This window comes from Stegodyphus dumicola, chromosome X1, assembly GCF_044657685.1.
Source record: "Stegodyphus dumicola isolate Sdum_Otavi_A_Nest chromosome X1, ASM4465768v1".
Classification (NCBI taxonomy): domain Eukaryota; kingdom Metazoa; phylum Arthropoda; class Arachnida; order Araneae; family Eresidae; genus Stegodyphus; species Stegodyphus dumicola.
The window spans coordinates 240,088,293-240,107,640 of NC_140780.1; the positions used below are offsets into that span (position 1 = coordinate 240,088,293).

The following is a 19,348-nucleotide window of genomic DNA, read 5'->3' on the forward strand; positions in this document are numbered from 1 at the left end:
GAAAAATTAAAAAAAATTATTGTAATAAATGCTAAAGGAAACAAATCTGATGCTGCTATTTAAATGTATTGTTGCTGCTATTGCAGCAGACAAAGTCACTGCAAAGTATTGTGTATTATGTTATACTGTAATAAATTGATTTCCATCACCATTTTTCACAACTCTAATGCAACTGAATAGTTCAAATTTCATAATATGGTAACGAATTCATTTCCAATAACTTTGCTAACCAGGTATTTTCAACATAAAGGTGCTCTAATCTGTCAAAGCTGGGGCTAAATTTTTGCATTCTATGCAGCTATTGGAATATCATTAATTTGGGAGACAGAATGAAAAATTATTTCTTAATATATTATATCAAAATTAATGTCCAAATATATACGTAAATAATTAGTCCAAATGCATAATGAAGTATAAGATAACAAATCAGTTTGCTTACTTGCTGATAGATTTCTAATCGTCTACTCGTTAAATCCATAGTTTCCAGTAATTTCATATCATCCCTACCAATAGCAGCAGTTTTCTGTTTCATATTATCTGCCTACAAATAAGCAAAATTTTCAGAGTAATTGAAGATCTGTCATGGATTAAAAAACAGCCTATGCAAAACATATTAAGTTAGTCAAATATAATGAAATAAGTTTATTTCATCACTCACACAAAGAGATTCAATTCTCACAAATAAAAAGAACCAAGAAATAAAATATTTTCAACAATAAGTTTCATGAAAAATTTTCTTACCTCTAACAAACAGAAAATAATCGATGCAATTTTTTAAATTACAGTAAGACTAAGTTTAACATAACTTCAACAATTGTGGCCAATAATATCAAAATATGCATTCACACTAAACACTGTGTTATATTACTTTATTTCCATTTATCAAAAGGGTGCACTGAATAATTATGAAGCAGGCAGCCTACATCACCTGAACATCTAATTATTTCAGTCCAAGATATGGGATATTTTTAATACTTTTTAAAATTAATTCATAATAATAATTTTAAGGTTCCTTCAATATTTCTGATGCACTGTGAGAAATAAATTTCCTCAATTAATCCAAACATATTTGATTAAGGAAAGTAAACTGAATGTCAGGTTCTGCCTCACTAGACACTGAACTGAGACATCATATGAATTATATTTGGAGCTTCTTCATTGAGACAAAAAGATTTTGTAATTTAATAACTTTCTGTTTTTCTTAACTGAGTGATTAATAATTATACTGATACTTTATGAATTATTAACTTAAAATAATAAATTATAATTACTAACATATATGGAAATGCACAATTAAAGGGTAACTTGTAAAGGGGGAGGAGTACTTAATATATAAATATTGATTTAAAAAAGCTTCAAGTAAGTTTATATACTAATATGACATCAGAAATTTGAAAAAACATAACCCGAACACAATGCAAATGAGACTACAAGTGAAAGAGGATTACCACAGATTAAAAAAAGAGGGCAAAAAATGACCTGTTCTACTTGGCCAATTGATGAAATTCAACTTGCGTTTTTCATGTGGCAAAACTGCAGCTTAGCATATATATATTAGATTTATATACACAACTATTCTAACATATGGTATTTTGGCACAAAATCTAACTTTTTCTGAAATGACATGCCAATTTTCTTCCATATTTTTATCCTACAACTCAAATTATGCTTAAAAATGAAATTTATAAAATTTTGTGAGAGACTTACCTAGTTATTCAAGAATATCATTTGGGGCACCTTTTTTGATTTTATACTATGAGTAATTTATTTGGTGAACTTCTCAGTTTATATCAACTTTACCTTTCATTCTGCACATGTAGGAAAAAAAAATGTTCTTTCTTGGAAATATTTTTATTTTATATTTTTAACCACAACTGTTATTTTTAGATAATTTCCTTTCTCGTTTTAGAATTTCATTATTTCAAATAATTGTTTTAAAAATTTCTATTTATTTATTTAGAGTGTTAACTTTTATGCATATTTATACACAAAAATATATTTGAGTTTTATTTTATTTGATTTGCATTTCTTTTGAATGAATACTTTGTGAACTAGTCTTCATCAAGATGCTCTTTGAAAACTGCATACTACATTGAAACAGAAAATACTGCAAAGCTGAAGTCTCAAAGCAGCAACCCCAAAGAAACTTTAAGTGTCCTGGGAATACATTTAATTATGTATTTGTTGCAGAATTTCAAGATTTTTAATTATTGAAGTCCAAGTTTACATTATTTTCATAACCATTAAAAACTAACATGAATGACACAGCACAAAATCTATAAATTAAGCTTACATTGTGATATACATTTTATTCGAAGATTTGAAGATACAGATTTTATTAACTTTTTTTAATTCATATTGTTAAAAAAAGTAAATATGTTCAGTTACAAATTTACACATTAAATGTATTCCTGAACAAAATTACACTTTGTTCAGGAATACATTTAAATGTGAACACTTTCTTCACACTTGAAAATTAATAACTGATTGACCAATGAGCATCTAAAATTCAATGAAGATAATTTTTAGTAATTCTTCTCCAAAGCATGGACATTATACAAACTTTTTAATTACACACAAAATTTATAATCATTTACATAAAACATATGCATTTTAATTCATATGTCAAAGAAAAGTTTTATAAATAACTAGGGACTAAACTGTCATGATTTATTTTAAAATTTTAACCACTTGAAAAGTTTTCACAATTTTTTCAAATTTAATTTAAATTAAAGTAGGTTATTTGATGATGAATTAAAATATTTGAATTATTTGAAATAAATGTCAATCTGAAATGTTAACCAAACTGTTAATATTGTAAATATATTTGAATTACAAAGCGTGCCCAACAAAAATGTCAATGTTTTGTAGGTACCAAATTTTAGATTTCAGATAGAAAATAAAAATACATTTCAATTTTCCCCCTTTATATTATTATTATTATTATTATTGCCTATGTATGTTTTGAAAATTTAGCTGGCACAATTAAAAATTTAGTTAAAATACTTTTTACTTTGCTGATAAAAAATTAAAAAAAAATACTAGTCATTGTGCTTCTTCCAGACGGCCCACATGTAAATGGAGTTTGAGACTACTGCTGTAAATCATGGTTAATACTTCTTTCAATGGGTGTTCAGGGGGGGGACATTTATATTAAAAATGTATAAAAACATTTTTAATATTGTGCCACTGCTATACAAAATTTTATCTTCTTACTTTTAGTTTGTTATGATATCATGCATATTTATGAGTAAGTTCAAATTTTACATTTTGTAAATCACAAGAATAAAATAGAATAACTCAAAAAAAGAAAAACTTCTCTTCTTAATGGCTTAATGATTTTCTTGCATATTCCGCATTCACAATCAACCTCCCTTCAAAATTAGCCATCTTTGGATCCTCTATTTATAATGCAACCATAACATTCTATAATGTAATTTATATACCCATTCAGGTGAAAAACAGTTGCCTTCATAGTCACCCGTGATGCTATTTCTTGTGTCTTTTCTTTTAGCACTTGCCAATTCAATGGAATATTTGATGTCTTACACCAAGGAAGTCAAACTCGTGGCCCACAACAAATATTTTTGCGGCCCAGCCAATATATCGGCAAATAATAATATATAAAAATAAAATAACATATAGACGAAGAAAAAAATGAAATGTTTACTGCTAAGTAATTAACGATAATTTATTCACTGTTGTTAGATTACTCACAGCGAGCTGACACACACACTACTTAAATTACAAATGCGTGTGAGTAGCTTGCGTTCAGCTACCTTCGGCTTTTGGGGGACACATGCACTCAGAACTTGTACGCATCCCCCGATAGCTGAATGTGGCCGAACTCATGATCTGTTTTCCAATCATAGTTTTGTACGATATATTGGTGCATGCATGTGCATGCACTTTGCTTTATTATTAATTATTACTTAATTCATATTGTTACGGATTTCATAGTTATTTATTTATTTAGTTTTTTTTTTATTTAGAATTGTAATTAGATTTGCTTCATGTTGCCTTAGCAACGCAGACGATTTTTGAAAAGACAGCTGCGTTGGAAGGTTAAAAATAGAACAGCGCGTGCACTTAATACCTAATAAATAAATATGTCGTAATTGCTGTTGCCATCCACAAAAATCCAGATATTTATAGATGTTTCCAGTATATTCGAGAAATTAATTATAAAGCTTATAAAAGCCGAGAACAAACAACTCATCTCAGCAGTAGCTGTAGTTCTAGCAAACTGTTTGTTTACTTAATGCTGTGATTGATTTGTAGCGATTTCGCTGTGAGATAGAATTAGTTTCTCTGTTTTGAATTGATTTTTGCTAAATGTTTGACATTTTGTGATATTGTTAGAATATTTTTGAAGAAATATTTCAGCATTTTGATTTATCTCCTGTGGAAAGAATAAATTTTTGTTAACTTTTTAATGTTAACCGTGTTTATTCCAGCCCTTTGTATTCAGTATGTCTATATCAAAACCAAGTGGTAGTAAAATTAAACGAAAAATCGCTGACGAACATAGAATATTCCAAGTAAAATGAGAATTGGAATATTTTTGCTGTGAAATAAAAGATAAAATAATCTGCTTGATATGTAATAATACTATTAATGTACCAAAGTTATATAATATTAAACGTCATTACGAACAACACAAATCGAAATATAATGATTACGAAGGATTAACTCTTTCGCATCGAAATCGCCCGTAGCGCCCATTCATTCAGGCAACGGCAAACCGCCCCAACGCCTCGTTTATTTTTTACCTAGTTCTTTCCCCTCCACGTTAGTGTATGGCTCATTGGTTTCGCGAGTTGTTAAAAGACATGTCAATCATTCTTTTGAAGCAAATAAAGGAGAAATACGGAAAGCTATTGACGTTCGCAGGTGCAATCCGGCCCTAAGGTGAAACTGCACACACTGGATGAATGGATGAAACCGCAGAAGGGGGAAAGGAAAATTATTCCAAGACAAATTCGTAAAAACGGACGTTTTCGATGTTTGTTGAAAACAGATTTGGTCGTCTCTCGATGCGAAAGAGTTAATGAGAGAAGAAAAGTTGAAAGAGCTCAAGTTAGGAGTGAAAAAGCAACAGTCCATGTTCAGTAAAGTATTGCAAGAAAGGGAAGCGGCGGTACATTCAAGCTACGTCTTGTCCGAGTTGATAGCTAAACATTCGAAGCCTTTTACTGACGGTGATTTCATCAAGGAATGCCTAATGAAAGCTGGAGAAATTGTTTGTCTTGGAAATGTGAAGGCTTTTCAATCAATTTCATTGTCCCGAAATACAGTTGTGGAAAGAGTTACAGATTTAGCTGCGAATTTAAGTGATCAGATCAAAGCAAAATCATCTAGTTTCGAAAGTTTCCCCATTGCCTGTGACGAGAGCACAGACATTAGTGGCAAAGCTCAATTAGCAGTGTTTCTTCGTTCTTGTGACAAGAATTTTAACATTTTTGAGGAATTACTGGAACTAATACCGATGCCCTGGTACTACCACAGGAGAAGATATATTTACTTGTGTTTTTGGACTTCTGCAGAAATACAATCTACCTTTGGCAAAATTAAATTCTGTAGCTACAGATGGCGCTCCATCAATGACCGGGAAAAACAAGGGCTTCGTAGCATTACTAAGGGAAAAACTCAGTGAAATTCACGGTTCAAACCTTCATGATATGCATTGTATTATACATCAAGAAGTTCTATGCAAGAAAGTAATAAATATGGAGAATGTTTTGTCATATATATAAAAAAGTTATAAATTTTATAAGATCTCGAGGTTTAAATCAGCATCAATTCACTGCTTTCTTAAGTGAGTTAGATAGTGAATGTTCAGGTTTGTCCTACTATACTGAGGTACGTTGGTTATCTTGCTCCAAGATTCTCAAACAATTCTGGGATTTGAAAGAAGAAATATGTCAGTTTTTAAAAACGAAAAATCAAGACGTAAGTTTGTTTTACGATCCAATATGGATTCAAGATTTATCTTTCTTGGTTGATATAACCAAACACTTAACCGATTTAAATTTATCATTACAAGGAAAAGATCATATCATTACGAACATGTTTGACATAATTAAAGCATTCAAATGTCAACTAGTTCTTTGGGAAAAACAACTTAAAGATTTGACGCACTTTCCGACGTGCAGCATGAACAAATCAAGTTTAGATGATACTTGTTCATATCAAAAATACGCAGAAAAAATTGCAAATTTAACAACTGAATTTGAAACGAGGTTTAATGATTTTTGTTCCCTAGAAGACAATTTTTTTTTGTTTTCTTCGATTTCCTCAATAAGTATTGACTCAGTACCAAGCCAGATGCAAATGGAGGTGATCGAGATTCAATGCAACTCATATTTGAAAGCAAAATTCATTGAAGTGGGTATGCCTGAATTTTACAAATATTTACCAGCCAGGTTTGAAAATACTCGAAAATTCGCATATGAAATTATTTCCATGTTTGATAGCACTTATCGATGCGAGCAGTTATTTTCAGTCACGAAAGGTAATAAGTCTCCTATTAGAAACCGTATTAATGATGCTCACCTTGGGTCAGCGTTGAAAGTTATCACTGCAAACAAAATTTCTCCCAAAATAGGAAAGATAATAGCAGAGAAGAGATGTCAAGTATCAGGACGTAAACATTAAATTTTTCTTGTTCTTTTCTATATAAATATATATATACGTATGTTTATTATTGTATTATTCAAAATAAATCTACGTTTCTATGAATATTGATTTTTTTTTTAATTTGCGGCCCGCCTAAAGTTAAACCTTGTTTGTTTGGCCCAAGTGTACCAAGTGAGTTTGATATCCCTGTCTTACACTAAGTAAAAAACTTTAATAGAATATGGTTTGAATGTCAAAATATCTTCACCTTGAACACACTTTTTGAAGCGGATTATCCATAAATTGTTTCTCTTTCTTTGAGAAATATTTGTTTTCAAAGTTGATGCAAGAATACTCAATTTTTTTTACAGTTAAAAATTACATAAATTTTGTATTCTTAAAAGTATATTTCAAGGAGATTGCTTTTAATTTTCTAGACATTTTAGCTGCAACTTGAGCTTAAAGTAAAACTCAGAGGACAAATAGTTGAGTTAAAACGTGTTTACCAAATGGTAAAGCAATAAGGCCTCTCCTAAGCTTTCCAATTCAACAGAATAGAGCATTTACTCTGTCCCACCAAGTGATCTGATCTTAATGTTGGGTGCAAGCGGTCTAAATCATAAAATTTTGAAAAAGACCAGTATCTGACGTATTAAAGACAGTGGCGTAAATAAAAGTATGCAAGGAATGACATCGCATAGGGGCCCGAAGGCTTAGGGGGCCCTTAAATGTCCTGCTGAACTACATTTACATGTTTAAACTTAAAAGACAAATTCCATTACATATATATAGAAGCTTTAATTCATTTTCTCTTGATGGATTCGAAATTAGAATTTCAATAAAAGAAGATTAATTATTATTTTAATATTTTTTATCTTGTATTTTTCCCCTTTTGCTTTTCATTTTTATTTTTAGAATCTGTACTATTATATTTTAATTTTGATATGTTTTGATTTTGTGTTAAACCCCTTTAAAACGATTGTTAATATTAATATAGTTGAGGAATAGCCTTGATTTGACTCCAATTTACTTTTAACATTAGAATCTTTAAGTATATGTAGATAATAGAATTCGTTTTAAGTTTTTAAGGGCCCTCTACCTATATGTTGCAGTGATGCAATTCTCTGTATGACGCAAATAGGAGGCCCTTGGAAGCACCTAAAACAACTAAATTCAAGTGTTTGCAAAAGTTAAAATTCCGGCATTCGACTATGAAATAATAACTTCCTGACCTACCCCAGTTTAGGGATAGCAGTGAGCGGAAAATAGGAAAAGTTCCTTTGTATTCCTTAGTCTCAAACCTGAAAATTATTAAAGGCGACCCCCTTAAGGAAAGGTTTCTCCTTTCGCAGTCCCAAATCAAAAAGCGGCAGAAGTGGAAATTAATTGTAACTATTTAATATAAAGTTCTTATTTTATATATTAATTTGTTTCTGTATAATTTGCGTTATGATCGAATAATCAGTAGATCTATTTTATAAGTATAAATCAAAGAAGTAACTGGGCAGGATTCTGGTACTTTGGAATGAACTTTGCAAGAGAAATCGTGGTATATTATTTGCAGTTCATAATTTTCATATGTCATCCCGGTAGCATTTAATTTTGTTCATATATTGAATCTCTTACTAGCTTTTCCATTAAACGCAAGTCCAAAAATCAGTCCTAATATTCAATATGAAATTGAATTTATTAATGTGAATGATTCTTAGAATTTAGTATAACATGTATTTCGTTGGTTCGCTATAAATGGCGTATCACTTTTCAAATTGTTGCCACCAAATAATTTCACCCTGTATTATTTTTAAAGAAATTAAATAAGGGAGAATCCGCATGTTTGAATGTATAATTCTCACAATGTAAAAAACGATGGTAATTGCAACCTGTGCAGTCGCACCAAGAGGCAAGGTAAGGGATAGAAACATTTTGGATTTAGAAGCACTATTGACATTACAAAATGGAAAAGTTAAGGCGAATCAATTTTTTTTCTCTGTTTCTAAGAAGCTGGAGGGGGGAAATAATTCGTAATATCAATTGCTAACTCCAGAATACATGCTATTCTTTCTTAAGGACACAAAAATCATTGACGTAAGTTGAGCAGTTTGGGCATGAAAGGACTTTGTCCCACCCCCACGTCGAAATGCTGTGCTAGTCCAGGAAACGCAAAGAATTTATGGCACCACATTTGGAAAGGAGAGACTTCCTGTCTTAGGGATCTCTGAATGAATTCAAGGTCCAAAAAAAAGGGGGGAGTTATACGACAGGGTATACGAACACACAGATGTTCAAACATTTAAGTGGCCAAATATTTCAGTTAATTTCCAGCGTAAATTTAATGACATTTTTTCATTAAATTGCAAATAAAACAGATAACAATAATCACAAATATTACTGCTCGAAAAATATATCCGCTTTTCTTAAGTGGTTTTTGCTTTCTGATCACCTGGGGTACAACAAACTTATTTTCATTAAATGAAGTTTTGCGCATTTCTCTACGAACTACACAAAACTTGTTTCATACAATTTTATTTTTACTAATTATGATGAAACTTTATTATTGTTTTGGATACTGTATTATATGTATACTACTTTTAGAATCCATGCGACAGAGTGCGAGTACTCATCTTCAAATATATGTTAGTGTCAATAAGCTTAACTCTAAATTATTAAAAATTTCTGGGACCCTGAAACTTGGAAGAGAATCGTCATATTTTGCTACAGTGGGTATTTAAATTTAGATAAATCCTCATACCATAAATATTTTGTGTTTAATTTTAAAATTTCCATTTCGTATTACACAATCATTTTCAAAGCTCTTTGGATACATATCAATAAAATTTGTTTCTACCTGTTTATGATTTCATCGTAAACTTGTGAACAATTTCCTAAAAATATTCGAATATCCATAATTTTTACTGTTAAATATTTAATAACTATACATTAACTGAAATGCATTTATAGTACAGAGGAAACGTAGAAAGGTATTGCAGGTGATGTACTGGTGGCTTGGCAAATGCGGTCAAGAGCAGGAGAATGACGTTAATTACGGAAGGGGAAAGTAAACGGCTGTGTTAGTAAAGTAAACGGCCAAAATTAAAAACAAAATTTTTTAAACACGTCCTGCGTTAGAGTGCAGGATCGATCAACCAATCAATCGGCTCGACAATCGAAAATCAGTCGACTTGAATGGAGTTCATCAATATCTAAAAATTATTTGTTAATATACAAGGTATGAGAAACAAGTTTGGAGACATTATGAAAGAAGCTGAGTTTATTGCAAATAAATGGGGCGTAGAAACTAAATTTGAAAAATAAAAGAGAAATAAAGAACCTAAAACATTATTAACAAATACGGAATTATTAATAATGTTCCAAAAATACAGAAAACATATAAAGAAGACTTGCACTGGAAGTACAACTTATTATTAGTTATAAATACTTTCAGAACAGAAATCCAAAATTTGAAATCCTTTAAGGATTTAGCTACGTTAGCAATGGTAAAATATTATGGCATGACAAGCAGTTATTCGGGAGTGTGCAATTCACTTACATTGTATTTATCATTACCTGTAACCACAGCCACGAGTGAGAGGTCATTTTCACTACTGAAACTAATAAAAACATATTTAAGAAACATATATAAGAAACAGCATGACACAAGATCGGTTGTCAAACCTTTCACTATTGAGCGTTGAAGTTGAGATGGCTGAGAAAACGGACGTCCAAGTATTGATAAATAATTTTTCGGAAATGAAGGTTAGGAGATGCAAATTTTAAAAAAAGGATTTTTTTCTTTATGATGAATTTTGGCTACCAATGTTATCATTACACTTATTGAGGGAGGAAAAAATTAGAGAAGAGCAGTACGGACTGAGGAAAATTAAAAGGAAACAGTAAAAAACTTTAGCATTTTTTATAAAAACCATGTATTCAAGTAGTTTAGTGTACCAAAAGGTTTTTTGAAAAGACAGAAAAAAACTTTACCATACATATTTTCTACAAAAATTGTATGTTCAAATAGTTTTCTTTATGAAGTTTATGATAAATATGTTTTATATTTAACAAATGTATTATTTACATTATAAAAGTTCTTATTTATTACTTGTATATTATTGCATAAATCATGTTCGTAAGCTGAGTAAATCACAGAGTACTATACATTAACGTAATATAGCTTTTCTGTACGTTTATCAATTATCTTGTCTGTCAGTTTATAATATAACTAATTATTTATAAGTTTGCTAACTTAAGCAAAAAAACTTAGATAGGCGCAGATTTTATATAAAATTTTAAAACATTAGTATGTAAAACTTCTTGGATTTTATATAAAAATCTCCGCAAATATAGGATTTCTTCCTTTTCTTAATGCTATACATCAACATGTTCCTTTTTTTTTTTACATAGTTTTACTCATTTATTATCAGTATGCATCTCAGTGAAAGGAGAGAAAAATCTGTCTCTCGCACTCACACAAAAAGTTGTGTGTGTGAACCAAAATTTTTTTCGTTTTAAATAACCTCTCTGTCACTTTCTTCACTATCGGAAGCGGTACATCAAAACATGCTTTTGCTTTGTAGATCCTTTGGCAGCTCCAGAATCGGAAACTCTTTTTGACATAATCGATTGTTCAAGCTTACTTTTTATAAAATTGCTCTAACAGTCTGCAAAAAATAATAAGCCGGATCCCAATTAGAAGATTAAGGAACAACGCAATCTGCAACATTAACTGAACTGCATAATTAGATAATCTTAGCCTAGCATATACCGTCTGTTATACATTAAATGCATATGCGCATGCACAAACGTATTACGTGCATGCATAAACGCTACACATGCGCAAAGTTTGTAGCTTTGAGGTCAAGATTATAGATCATTCCGGATTATGGACATTCGGATTAAAGACTTTGTACTGTATCACACATTCCATGAAATGTCCATGGCAGACCCAGTTTGTACTGATCTTCATACTTACAACATACATACTCCAATAGATACAAATACAGGTGACGTTTAATATATTAAAGAAGGTTATCAAATGACCTGCAGTTTGAATCGCTCCTAATGAAAAACAATTCCCAAGTTCACAGATCCTCTCTGGTAGCTGAATGATTTAAAACTAATGACATTATTTGAATGCACTAACCCACATATACTCTGCTGCTCTGCCATGCCTAAGATGTCTTAGGACATAGAGTTGCAGCATTCCTTTCAGCCTTGAGGCACATACATTTTCCATCCGAGATGAGAAGGTTTATATCCTCCAAGATTTTAGTTATAGTATAGATAATTTCTAGAAAAATCAGTGTGATGCTTGCATGTCAATTCATAGTGATCAAACAAAGAACAATTTCTATCTGGAATAAAGGACATCTCCCATGACTTTCCTACTTTTTCTTAAAAACATAATCATGCATATAGTGTCGACATAAATTTTTAGTGTGTAGCTAGCTATTTCATAGTTTCATTTCTGTTATTTATTGTAAATTGCTCTGAGAAGAAATAATTGAATCTCAGTTAAAATAACACACCAAATAATGATTATGGAAGTGTTATGGCAATAAAATTCAACCTAATATTCGTAAATTTGCAGATCCAGTTTTTGAAGGTTTAAACACAGAGCGTTCAAAAAAAAAAAAAGTTCTGCGAATTTTTTAATATCAACTGACTATTGTTGCCTTGACACCTCCAAAAAAAATTATTATTTCGTGAAAAGATAATTCTAAGATTTCTGGTTAGATCTAGTACTGCATTTTCCTAAGCAAGCATTTAAAACAGTGATTCTCAACCACTGTGCTGGTGCACTTTTCTTGTGCCGCCAAATTTTAGAAATGTATATAGTAAAAATTATAATGGGTTTAATCCTAGTATAAGGTACACATGAGAATTCGTGAAATTCCGTTTTTCAGACATTAATAAGTGTGCAAATTAGGTATCCAAGCCGATTTTGGTGCCAAAGACATCTGTATTTGGATTAACTTTGAACGAAGAGGAACTAATTTCGCTTTCTAATAATCAAGATTTAATTTTAAAATATTCGGAAGAATCAATAAATTCATTTTGGATTAATATTAAATGTATTTATCCCATGATGGCCAAAAAAAGTTTTAAAAATATTGTTGCAGCTTTCTAAATCTTATTTGTGTGAATTCGGATTTTCAGTATTAACCAATATAAAAACGAAAAAAAGAGCGAGCTTATTAAATATAGAAGACGATATGAGAGTAGCATTGTCATTTATGACCAAATATAAATGAAATTATCAAAAATATCAAGCTCAAATTTCTCATTAAAAATATTCTTATTATTAACTTGTAATTAATCTCTTAATAAACGTTTTTGTAATACATATTATTTTATTTTACATTCAAAATTATTATCATAAACTATTTTACACAGTTTATTATTTAGATAAGTAAACAACTTTTAAACTTATCTTTTCCTTTGTGTGCCGCCTTTGAAATTGTTAAAAGTGTGCCGCAACAACAACAACAAAAAAAAAAAAAAAAAAAAAAAAAAAAAAGGTTGAGAATCACTGATTTAAAAGCACACACCTGCATATAAATATAACACAGTATAAAACTAACTCATCATTCTTTGAAGAAAGAATGCTGTAGGCTACAATATAAACACATTAATATCTAAAAGCTATAATATTGAGAACAATAACCAAATAAATGATTACAGGCATAAATCACCACACAAAAATTCTCAGTTTCTGTTCTAGACTCCATTACATTGACTGTTTCCATGGTATCAAGGCAACATTTTTGCCATGGGGCTATCAAGTACTGCCACTTGCTAGCAAAATTCAGACTGCAAACATACATTTTTTGTGGGCATAAAATCCCCTACACATCAGGTCTCAACCTTTCGACTAATGTGTACCATCTTAAAAAAATTGAAAAACTTTAGTACCATTACATTTTACAATTTCTCAATAGAAATATTTTTAAAAATGCATATTTTGCCATTTGTACAACCTATTGGTAATATGTATTATATATGCACACTTTAATTCTAAAATTTAGTGCGAAATTTGGGCCTGTTTAAGAGAGATCAATTTTTTATGTCTGGTCTTATTTCACTTAGTTTTAACTGCAAACTAGGATCCACTTTTTTGTTCTGTATTTATTTTTCAAATGTAGCATGGAAGAAAATCCTTGTTCACACAAACAGGGTGTGCAAAAAGGCAATAAAAATTTAATGATTTTAAATTCTCTCTTTTTTTTTTTTTTTTGTTTGTTCAGCCAAAAGTTGACAAGTGTGTTATTTTTGAAATCTTCAGTTAGATTTCTATCAATCAGGAAATTTCTATCAATTATTCTTTTTCTTCACGAGATAAAATTTCAGGGAGATTTGAACAAAATGGATTTCGAAACCAATTTTCTTTTTCATAATCCTAGAGAAAGTACATGTTGAAATCATTTATCAATGAAAAACAATGATTTTTAATGTCAAATGCTAATTCTTCTTTTATTTTCAACTTATTTTCGCTTAGAAAACTTTCAAAAAGTGGCAAAAATTTTAAAATATTATTATCCAATTCTTTGATTATTAGTTTTTTAGCACCACATTTATTTTATCTCTAACGGTAAACAAATTAAACCTTCGTCTTTGTCATCCTAAATCCAATTCTTTGATTATTAGTTTTTTAGCACCACATTTATTTTATCTCTAACGGTAAACAAATTAAACCTTCGTCTTTGTCATCCTAAATTTAATTCATTTAATTTTCCCAAAATATCAACTAAATATGCTAAACACATCAACCACGATTCACTAATAAACATTTTTGCAATTCAAATTTTTAATCACAGAATCGAGCTGTGAAAATTGTTAATTTTATTAAAAGTCGAGCTTTAAATTCAAGGATATTTACGATTTTATGCCAATAGATGGGTAGTGAGCATGAAATGCTTTTGTTACATTCCAAAGTAAGGTGGTTATGCAGAGGCAACATTTTAAATTGTGTTTCATAACTTCAGTCAGAAATTCAAATTTTGAATCACAGAAGAAAATTTTCACTTTTTTCACTATTCAAATTCACAATATATTATGAGTTCTTCAAAAACAAATGATGATATTCTCAAATTGCATAGAAAAGTAAGGAATACCAAGAAACAATAAGACAAAATACCTGCTGTTAGAGACAGCAGATCGACAAAAAATAAATTATTCTAATTGAAAATAGAGCAATATGAGCACAAAAGTAGTAGCAATTTAAAGTGTAGACATGCTAATAAATCGATCAACTGTAAAAGAATTAATGAGAACATACTTTATTTCCTAGCAAATACAACATCCATTTTTACTACTCCTTTCAAAAACATCATTTATGACAAATTTTGTTGTCATGTCTAAAAGAATATTTGTGAAAATAAAAACGGATTATTCTGCTTATTTCTATGAGCAGCTGATGATCTAAACAAAGCTCAGATCGAATAAATTTTGAGAAAAAAATGTAAACAGGCTGTTGGGGTATTTAATTTTTGAATTTAATAGTTAAAAATACTTTGTTTCTTTGCATACCATCTATTTTTCTCTTGCGTACCACCATTTGAGAATCACTGCCCTACACCAATACCTCAGCGATTATTGCCAATTACACTGTTGTAATATTTCACACCGATTTAGTTTCTTTATTTACGTGTTTTGTATTTGTGGCATAACTTTTTATATATCAGTGTTTGTTTCTTACATGGAAACATTGATTTTGCTGTTCTGAGTGTTGTAACATTCAAATTGTAAAAATAGCTTAACCTTTCAGCACGCACGCTTGACAATTTTACATGAGCACGTGCACGTTGTATTTTTTATGACATCTGTTATTTTACCGTTTTTGGCACGAAAAATGACACGAAATGTGTGAATATTGATAATAAATTTGTTAAGAAATAAAATATTAATCTTATTATTGCAAAATACAAACGATATCACATTCAAATATAAGTAAATTATTTTTAAGTTCTTATGTTAGTGAGATGGAAATACAATGATGTATTTCATTATAGAAAATTTTTAATTTATTGTTTAATAATTATATTTTAAAATTGAAGCTAATTTTAATATTCATCAAAGGACAAGTATAGACAATAAAAAAGGAAAACACCTTTGTAGGGAAAAAAGTAAGTTTAGCATTACTTACTTCTGCAAGGAAATTTACTTTACTGGTTACAAAAATGCACTTTAAACTAACTTTAATGTTTTTATTTACTTCTAAAAAATAAAGATAAAAGAAAATAAGGAATGGAAATCGCTATTGTTCTCCCATCCAAAGGTTTCCTTGTCTTCCTTTTCTTCATCAGATAATTCTTGAAGAATCCTAGCAAAATCAGCTGGTTGCATATATTTCTTTGCCATGAAAACCAATATATAAATTAATATTCAAATTAAAATAATACACGGCAATTAATAAGACAAAATTACAAAGTATTTGAGAAAAAAAAAACATTTTCCAAATTTTCAAACACGACCACGTGCATGTTCTAACTTTTGTTAAAGGGCTGCCACATAGCACAAAAGCCCAGTTTAAAAAGAAAGTCAAATGACTTCCTGTTGGAGCATTCCATGATGTGGGGGACGGGTAGAAAGGAGGAATAGAAATGACCTTCAGACGTCTCAGCTTCGATATGCGAAAAATGTCCATTAAAAATGGAATTTGTTGTAAATTTTGAGCATACGCTCATGCTGGAAGGTTAAGCAAAATGCAAGGTATGCTTTTCACAAGACTTGCTGAATGATGTTTCCAGAAATTTTTAAAAGCTTGTGTAACACCAGACATGCTCCCATATTACACTGTAAATACAGCTGAGACTTTGTCTTGTTATTCAGTTATGACATTTTACATTAGCTGATAAACGATTTTGGCAATTGTCAATATTTCTCGAGCACATAGAAGGAACTGATTAACTCCTTCCTTCTCATTCTCGCCAAAATTACAGGGTGAGGCTTCGCCCCCCTTTTTCAAGTGCCTATGGTATTTCCGGGCAAGAGCATTCAAAAGAAATGTACCAAAACGATTTAAAAAAATCTATTTCTTATACCCAGAAAAAATTTTATTTCTTTTTTTACATACCAGATGGCAGTACCCTGACTTTAAGCTCAAAACATTCCAAAAATTAAAAATAAATACTTATTGTTCATACACTTATTTTTAAACAATTGTCTTAAATAAGAAATTGGAACTTTTTTATTGTTTTGTTGAAAATCAGGTATCAGTACGGGGTTAACATCTGCATTCTGCTTAAACTGTTTGAAGTGATTTACCGTGATTTATTCAGAGATATCAACACACTGGTAGTCTGCAACAATGTATTAATTTGCTAGGATGCTTTTGAAATTTTTGTTCAACAGGACAGTTAAAGAATCTGCAAGCTTTATCAGTTTAAAATATAAGACATTTGTCTATGTTATGCTTCTAAAATATCAGGAAAAAATTTATCTAATATCATAGCATTTTTAAAAAATAAATTTTGTCTACATTAATTTAATTGCTTTCATAATCTGACAGGCTACATAAAAGTTATCTATGTATTTTTATGAATTACTAAAGGAATAAAAAGTTTATTTCACATGAGTTATAGTCATGTACCCATTTAAAAAAGTAGCAAATAAGGAAGGGGAAAAATCAATAACATGTCAAACTGATATTAAAGATCATTTCTAATTATTTTACATTATTTTAAAGATAGTTTTCAGTGAACTTACTCTGTCTTTTGAGTATTTTTCTTTAACAGACTGAAACCAATGAAGGGAATCAAAATCTTGATACAGATTTAAAAGCTTCAATATGTAGGCAACTCCTGAAAAGTTATAAAAAATTTCATTGACCACTCAAAGAGTAAAACTTAAGAATTCAATATCACTGTATTCCTATTAAAATCACTCCTAACTTAAAAGCAGGAATACATGAGGTTAACTTCTTTCACAAGATGGTTTGTTTTAGGATACAGAAAAAAGTACTGTTTTAATTGCTTCTGCTGCATAAGATTGTTTTAGAAGGGAAGAAACATATTTAATATAAGCAGTTCTTATATATATAAATCAAAAGCATGGCTTGAAATAGAAGCAAAGCAATATTTAAATAATCAAGCTATTACCCACCCCTCTTCCCATAATAGGTAAATATATGGTTTGAGTGAGTATCATAAAGTTTTTTAAATTAACCATTATAATTTTAGCCTTTACTATAACTTCTCTTTTCTGGTTCCTCACCACAATGTAAATGAGTTAGCATTTAAACTGAGGTTTTTAGTTTATAAACTAGAGTGCATTTCTGGCCTGCATGTGCATACTCAGTTCCTGCCAGCTCAGAAAAGTTGCAATTATTTGGCTTTGTATTACATCACTAGCAACATTTGAATCTGGTATGCTGGTAGAATTACTGAGCCAGCTTACAGTACATTTAAACTGCACAGTCTTTGACCCCATTTAATTTGAATCTGACTTCTCCTTTAGTTATATCATCACAAGTTGAGGCTGATTTTGTTAGCACAAGAAAATGCATTCATGTTATACGTTCTGTTTAAATAAAAAGGTTTATTTTAACCTTTCCTCTCTTTGGCTTGAGGTTACTTTCAGCCTTAGCGATAATTCACTTCACATCTGTTAGAGGTTTTGGAATGATAACTTTTATCAAATTAAGGAAAGCTTCATAGTATCATTCATAAATTTTGTTTTTCTGCTTCTGTTTACTCAAGCAAAAGAAATTAGTGGCATTCATTGCTAAATAAATGCTCGATCAAAATGTTTTTAATATGTATGATAACCAAATTGTTTTCAGACTGCAACTAAATTACAACAAAAACTAATCAGTTTAAAAATTTAAGTATTTTAAGTATTCATTTTAAAAAAGTTTTTTGGGGGAAAGATTCATTCATTTACATTTATACATTTTTTCATTGTTTTTATGTAGCCTACAGGGGCGCATTTAAATTATATGCAATGCCATTTTACTCATCTCTTTTCTTTTCCTTCACCTGAATACCTGGGTTAATTTTCCCCTAAAAACAGCAGGATCTTCTGCAAAAGAAAGCAGCACATCCTACTGTGTTTTTGTTACAATAATCTTTCAAGTCATTTACATACATCCAATAGAGTACGATTCTCAAAGTAGACAATGAAATGATGAAAGAAGAAATATTCCAAGCAGTTTGAATGCTCAGTGCTGTAAATGTTATCCCTTGCCTCTATTCTTATTGGTCTAAAGCTCCTTGCAATTTTGTCCCCTGTCAATTAAATAGTCAGATGGACCTGGCCGTTTGTGGAACCGTGATCACAGCACAGCCTTTTTAATTAATGCTAGAAATGGAAATAAATTCCAGTTTTTAAAATCAGTATTGCCTTCATGAAAGTTGGTGAGATCCAGCGAGTGTAGCATACGTGATGAATGGAATAGGTATAATATAAACGGGAAGATTCGCTTAAAAACTCTTGCCACCTCTTGGACAGGTAACCCTTGCAGGCTTTGCTGTAAAAACAATTAAATCTAATCTTCTCTGCTTTTGTTTCAATAAGAAATACGCCTAAACTACTCCCCCCCCCCACAAAATCACACTAGAATCTTTTTAACGTTATTTTCTCTCCCTTACATTTGAATTATGAAATTACTTGGATATTCTGAATGGCAATTATTTTCACTAACAAAATTAGTATTTGCATTTCACAACCATCTTATACTAATTCACAGTACTCTCTATTAATTATCTATCATTGCATCATAATAATTCAATCA

General features: G+C 30.3%; 1 protein-coding gene across 4 annotated transcripts in view; it reads right to left on the bottom strand.

The window, feature by feature from the left end:
- Positions 1 to 19,348, bottom strand: part of SWIP (strumpellin and WASH-interacting protein) — a 228,808-nt gene that overhangs the window by 11,762 nt on the left and 197,698 nt on the right. For all 4 annotated transcript variants that reach the window (XM_085807262.1, XM_085807263.1, XM_085807261.1 and 1 more), the window contains 2 exons: positions 17,323 to 17,417; positions 440 to 541 (listed from right to left, as the gene is read on the bottom strand). In XM_085807262.1, coding sequence (XP_085663388.1) covers positions 440 to 541; positions 17,323 to 17,417 — 197 coding nt within the window. The remainder of the gene's footprint in view (positions 1 to 439; positions 542 to 17,322; positions 17,418 to 19,348) is intronic.